This window comes from Corvus moneduloides, chromosome 19 (assembly GCF_009650955.1).
Source record: "Corvus moneduloides isolate bCorMon1 chromosome 19, bCorMon1.pri, whole genome shotgun sequence".
NCBI classification, from domain to species: Eukaryota; Metazoa; Chordata; class Aves; order Passeriformes; family Corvidae; genus Corvus; species Corvus moneduloides.
Window position 1 is genome coordinate 8,330,637 of NC_045494.1, and position 6,625 is coordinate 8,337,261.

Genomic DNA, 6,625 nt, shown 5'->3' on the forward strand with positions numbered 1-6,625 from the left:
AGCGGATAGTGAGAGTCTTTGGGGGACCCCCTGAGAGAGAGGAACTGCAGGAGCAGGGGCTGCAGTGGGCTCCAGCCCACTCCTGATGCCCATGGGTCCCACAAGGCCCCTGGGAGCCTGTGGAGAGGTGGGATTGCACCTGGAGCATCACCTCTGGACACAGGTGCAGGCACAAGGAGGTTTTGTGTGATGTGCTGCAGCGTTTTGGGGGATGAGGTTGTTTCTGGAATTATGACTGCACTATGTCTGGCGAAAGGGGGTGCTGGGAAAAGCCCCCCGTGAAAGCAGTGGTGAGATGAGACTGAGCACTGGTGATGCTGAGCAAGGGGTGGTTTGTCTCCCCCAAACTGGTGCCAGGCAGCCCCAGCACCCAACCTGGCTCTGCACAACTGAGATGGGCAATTTTGCTTTGTGAGGACTCTGCCCCAGTTAGCTGAGAGCCCATCAGGAATTCAGAGGCAGGATCGGTGCCTGTCACTGTGTCAGCCCTGATTAGCGTGCACATCTGTAATTAAATGGAGCAGCTGTGATTTCCAGCCTGCCTGAGATCTCAGGTGGGATATTTATGGCAGGGAGATGCTTAGAGGGTTCTCAGCAGACTGAGCCTTTGAGCTTGGTTTTGACAGGTACTTCAAAAGGAAATGGCTATTTTGGAAGTGCAGAGCTCAGAAAATAGAAGCAGCAGTGTTTTCTGGATTAATTATCTTTGGGTGGTTTTGCTTAAAATCTTTCTGAATAAAGCTCTGCAGAGATACACAGGGTAAAAGGGGGTCCCAGGACTGGCCCCTTCCATGCACCCACCTCCTGCACCTCATGGAACATCTCTCTGGAAAAATAAGGGGCTGTGGAAAAGTATGTCTTCCCAGGGCAGAAAGTTCCTTAAAAATTAATTTGTTCCAGAGGGAAGGGGGACATCAGGCACAGCCCTTGTGGCAGTGCTCTTCCCACGGGGAAAATCACTGCAGACCTGGGGGCAATGGTCAGGCACTGGTCCTGCTGAGGGCAGAGAGCCTGGCTGCCTTCTCCTGCCTGCCCTGAAACCTGTGCCACCACATGTGCCAGCTCATGTGGGGACACTGCTGAGCCACAGTGCAGAGGAGGAGGTTTGCCATGCCAGGACCTGAGGTGACTCCCAGAACTGGGAGGTGTCGGGAAGTGAGGGCAAGCAGAGCCTCCTGGAGACCAGGAGCATTTTGTAACCCACGCTGAAAATATCCCATGGTTTGAGCACTGCCGACTCTGTAGAGAGCAGTTCTGGACATGGAGGTGCAGTGACAGCGCTGACATCCATCACCAGTGTTTGCTCCGTCCCAGTGCCCACCCAGCTCCTGCCTCCCTGCCCCAGCCCTTGGGGCTGGCAGAGACGATGGCTTCCACCCCATCCAAGCCACCTGTGCTGGGCAGCAAACCCTCGGCATGGCAGTGGGAAAACGGAGATATTTTCCCCTCTATTGTGCACAGCCAGCCCCAGCCCTGCCCTTTCCACTGGCCAGTTGTGTGGGTCGGAGCCTGGACCTTCCTCTCCGAGTGGGCAGAGCTGTGCTGAGGTCTGGGCAACAGAGGATGCCAGACCAGGCCTGGGGCAGCACTAAGATGCTCTTGCTCTGGTTTAGCTTGGCATCTTTTCCAGTTCTACCTCCTCCCCTGTACTTTAAGGTTGCTCCTCCCTTGCCCACAGCTGCGGAGAGTTTCTCAGGCTGGAACAGTTCATGCCTTAATTTGAAGTGACCTATTGGATGAAAACTGATTTGATTTTATAACTTACTGAAAGTGGAGGAAAGGGGGACTAAAGTGGGACAGTGTGGCTTCATTTTCACCAACAGGTCAAACCCAAAGTACTCCTCTCTCTTCTTCTATCACTTCATGGCCTGCGAGGTTTTTTTTTCTTCCCTGCTTGCTTTAGTGGGCCATGGGCTTTGGTGGGTGGGAGAGCCATGCCCAAGGTGCTGCTGCCTCAGGGGCAGGGCAAAGCTGTTCCCACCTGCTGCCTGTGCTCTGCTCTTGCCCTCCACAGGTGGACCCTTACCTGCCTTACGAGTACACCTGCGAGGGGATGCTGGAGCGGATCCACGCCTACATTCAGCACCAGGTTGGGGAGAATCCCTGTCCTCCCTGGGGAACCATCTCTGTCCTCGTGGCCAACTTTCCTTCCTCTCCCTGGGGAACCTCCCTGCTCTCCCATGGGCATTGTGCAGCCAGTGCCCTGATCACAGGGAGCACCAGGAGATGGGGCTGGGGGAGGTTTGTCGTGGACCAGAGGTGCTGGGGGTTGGTGGAGGACACCTGGGGGTGCTGGGGCTGGGTCAAGGCCTTTCTGCTGCAGAGAATAAGGCAGCACTGGGAGAAGAAGAGGTGAGGGAAGAAGAGGTTCATCCCCCACAGCAGGAGATGCCATCTATGCATGCAGGTGACCTCAACCTGATGAGCAAACTCATCATCCCAAGTGTCTCACCAGCAACCTCCCTTCCCCACTGTTAACATCTCAGGGCACTGACCCGTTATCTCCTCTCCCACCAGGATTTCTGCACCACGTCATCTCTTCTTCCATCTCCCAAGACCAAGAGTCCTGCTATGCAAAGCCCTCCAAGCCTGCTGGCCCTGTCCCCCAATGCCACCCACCTGGTGTGGTCTCCCAGCGCCGGGCGGGTGCCCCAGGCGTGGCCCCCGGTGGCGTCGCTGCAGGTGTGGGTGTCGGAGCCCCAGCACACGTGCACGGAGACGTGCCGGCGGCACGGGCTGGTCTGCGAGCCCACCTTCTTCAGGTTCCTCAACAAGGAGGAGGTGTTTCTCCAGTGAGTTGGGGCCTTCTCAGTGAGGTTATGGGGGGCCACCAGCCAGATGATGTTCCCTTTGCTCCCCCCATCCCCAGCACCCATTTTCCTCCTGTCCCCCCTGCCAAAATCCCACTGATGACCCTGCATGCCCATGGCAGTGGGCACTTCAGCAGGCAACAGCAGCGTTTCCAGGCACGGTTCTGCCTCTCTCCCATCCCATTCCTCTCCACCTCCCGCACACTCTCTCCCTGTCTGTCCTTTTTAATGTCTCTCTCTATAAAACGGCATTTTGAGCACACACTGGTGAAGTTTTAATAGAGTATAAATCTGCCACCGGGCTCCGTGCTGCTCTGTGGGCAATTAAAATGCGAGCGTTGCCGGTGCTGTCGCGCTGGTCAGGCAGGCGCCGCGCGTCCCGCTGACATTTTTATATGATAAATTAGAGCTGGGGCTTGGATTTCACTCTTTCCCCCTGCCTGTCCTCCTCCAGACCTTAAAGCGAGCTGGCTCAGGGACTCGTCACTTGAGAAGGGTTGGTGGGAGGGCGATGCCAGGGCTGCTATTCCGGCTGGGAGGAGAGGGATGTTAAAACCCACACTGGGCATTTCTGCTGCTCCTCGGGGCTTTTGCTGATGCCCACCCCAGTTTTCTGGCTAATCCCAGCTAACAGGGAGCATGTGGGCATTCACTGATCCCCTGTCCCTTCCAGGGAATGTTGTCTGCAGTGGGAGGTGCCCATGGAGAGTGGTCAGAGCTTCTGGTCAGCACGGGGCTGTAAAAGAGCCATTGAACATCCTGAGTTGGAAGGGACCCCCAAGGATCAATGAGTCCAACTCCTAAAATTTGGGTGGGGTTTTGTGGGTGATGCTGAGCCATCTGTGGGTTTGGGCAATCTCTGGGCTGTGGGGTTGAGTTGCCAGGGTCGCCGCTTCCTGCACGGTGTGTTGGGCTGAGCACCCACGTGTAGCCAAGGGGTGGCAAACGTAGATCACCAAAGATCTGTCCCCACTTTTAGCAAAAGAACCTCCCCAAAAAGGACAAAAACCCTTCAGTGACCCCCCTGGCATCCCTCTCACCTGACCTGACGCAGCTTTTCCTTGGCTCCCAGGCTCAGCATCGCCTGCGACAGCACCGAGTATGAGATGAACCATCTGTACCCCGCGGTGGCCGAGAACGTCCACGAGTGCTACCTCCAGAAGGAGCCGCTGCTCTTCAGCTGCGCCGGCTACAACACCAAGTACCGGCGCCTCTGCCCCTGCCGCGACTTCCGCCACGGACAGGTGGCTCTGTGCAGGGACTGCTTGTGACAGGGGAGTCCCCACCGCGTTTGTGACACGGGCACCGAGCGGCTTCTCCTCAGAACTCTGCGGCAGCCGAGGAGCTGGGACAGGTCCCTCCCGGTGGGTGAGCCGGGGCTGTCAGACTCTGGGGGTTGTTTCATCCACCAGCCAGCCGTGAATGACCGTGTCCTGAACTTTGGAGTCATTTTCTTCCCGAGGAGCATCGTCCGACCGCATCCGAACCCACCTGGACCTGGTGGCACTGGGATGGGGTGGTGGGGAGAGGGGGGCTGGGGACACCCTTCCCCTCCTCTGGCAATGGGACAAGCCACCAGCAGACTGCAGTTTCAGGGTTTTCATCTTCTTCAAGCATCCTAAGTTGTTTTATTTATTGAGTTTTTTTTTTTAACTCTCCCCCTGACAAGTGGTAAATTAAAGGGGAACCCACACCCAGCCCTTCTGTGGGAGTTCTTGGGTGGAAATGCACTGGAGGGGACAGGGGTGATGCTGGTGCCTGTCCTGGGTGAGCCGGGGGAGAACAAAGCACGAGGAGAGTGGCTGGGTTAGATGGACACACTGGGGACTGCACCCCTGGTACCCCCAGGAAGAGCCAGTGTGGGCTGAACAGCCTGAGAAGGGGCTGGGGCGGGCTCCTGGGAAGGCTGCTGGTCCCTGGGCAGGGCAGAGGTGCCCAAAGTGATCCCCCCAGCCTTCAGGCTGCTCTTCACCCTGCTGGGCCATGCACGGAGCTGAACATCTCCCCAGGGATGGTTGGAGGCGGTGGTGAGGGCACAGGGGCTGCTCGGGATGCAGGTGAGTGGGCAGAGGGGAGGATGGGCTGCAGCACCCAAAAGGAATTCCTGGCGAGCGCTGACCGAGGGCAGAGCAGCTGAAGAGCCACATCCTGACTCGGTGTGCCCCAGATGTTGCCAGCCCAGCAAGAGGAGAGCTCCAAGCAATCATCTTCCATAGAACTTCGCTTCTTCAACTTTCCTTAGTGCTGTTCCTCTTGTTTTGGGGGTGTTTTCCCCCCACTGCTGGTGTTTCCCCTCCTGGCACATCCCCTGGCTGGGTTGGTGCTGGCTGGAGTGACCTGGTTCGTTTTTGTAGGGTTGCTCACCAGGACAAGGTGTTGCTGTAAGGTTGGTGTTCAGCCCTCCTGCTGTTCGGAAAGAGGAATAGGGAGATTCCTGCATGCCATAAAACATGTGGCTGGAAAGTCAGGGGCTGGAAACTCCTTCTCAGCCCTTTCCTGCATGGAATTGCTCCTGGCCTGGATGGCGAGGGAGGCTGGTGGGGTGGCAGCCTGGCCTGGCGCTGTCACTGCGGGATCCCTGGCGGAATTGTCGCTCTGACTCACGGTGACTGATGGAGAGCAGTAGCAGGATGAGTGCATGAGGTCACTGGAGCTCTGCCACACCCCCTGGCACCTCCAGCCTGTCCTCCCTGTGCCAGGTTTTGGGAGAAAATCCCATTCCTTCAGATGTGCTGCAGCATCAGGCAGAGCCCAGCTGCCCTCACAGGATGAGTGCATGAGGTCACTGGAGCTCTGCCACACCCCCTGGCACCTCCAGCCTGTCCTCCCTGTGCCAGGTTTTGGGAGAAAATCCCATTCCTTCAGATGTGCTGCAGCATCAGGCAGAGCCCAGCTGCCCTCACCACATCCCTGCTGTGTCCCTGGGACACCACAGGGTGCTGTGTCCTCTGGGCACCCCCCCATGTGGGCCTGGCCACATCCTGCCCTGGATGAGCCGGAGATGCTGCCGTTATCCCAGAGCAATTTATCATCTTCAGCTCCAAACTGCGTGGGCAGCCTCCATCCTGCCTGTGACGCCAGCCGAGGGGAAGGATTGATTAAGTAATTTTTGTGTCTTGCAGCCAGCGTGTGTCTAAATAAAAGCAGCACAAGCCTCTCTTTTGCAGAGCTGAGCAGCAACACCTCTCCACAACACCTTTCATCTCAGCCTCAAAGCATCCCCTGGCACAGACTCCTGCCAGTGCTGGGTGGGCAGGAGTCGGCCTGGGAGAGGCACAGGGGGTCTGCCAGCAGGAACCACCAGCAATTCGCTTCCCAGGGTTGTAAAGACCAAATAAAACTGGATTTTATAGGAGGTCTAAGCAAGTTTTAAAGACCAAGAGGCTCAGGATGCCTCGTGAGGCAGCACTTGCTACACATCAGCTCCCTGGGCAGCTTTTTCCACCGTTTCTGCTCAGCTGCTTTTAAAATAGCCTTCACCTTTCAGCAGCCCAGCGCTGCCTCCCACCGCAGAGAGCCCCAATTAGCCCGGGGCAGAAGCGTTTTCCTCCAGGCTGAAATAAAAGGTGGCTGGCTCACCTTCGCCGCTGTCATGGGAAATAATGATCTGTCTGGAACCTTGCTGGATCTCGAGTCAGCCTGTAAATTTGGGTGATGGGGCTGAGTGAGGCTCAGCTATTGCCTGTCATGTCTCTGCCCCATCAGCGGGCACTGAGTCCTGCTCAGGGGCTGCCTGGGGAAGAGCTTCTCCTTCGGCCTGTTGGTGGTGGAGCATCTCCCCTGGATGCTGGATGTAACAGGGACCAGAGTGTGGG

General features: G+C 57.2%; 1 protein-coding gene across 2 annotated transcripts in view; it reads left to right on the forward strand.

Moving 5' to 3' along the window:
* Positions 1-5,967, forward strand: part of MGAT5B (alpha-1,6-mannosylglycoprotein 6-beta-N-acetylglucosaminyltransferase B) — a 68,458-nt gene extending 62,491 nt beyond the window's left edge. The window contains exons 16-19 of one of the 2 annotated variants that reach the window (XM_032129064.1): positions 2,015-2,089; positions 2,518-2,792; positions 3,883-5,453; positions 5,592-5,967. In XM_032129064.1, coding sequence (XP_031984955.1) covers positions 2,015-2,089; positions 2,518-2,792; positions 3,883-4,081 — 549 coding nt within the window. In that variant the 3' untranslated portion in view covers positions 4,082-5,453; positions 5,592-5,967. Of the gene's footprint in view, positions 1-2,014; positions 2,090-2,517; positions 2,793-3,882; positions 5,454-5,591 lie in introns of those variants that run through there. The other variant, XM_032129065.1, reaches the window with a different exon arrangement.
* The last annotated feature ends 658 nt before the right edge of the window (positions 5,968-6,625 follow it).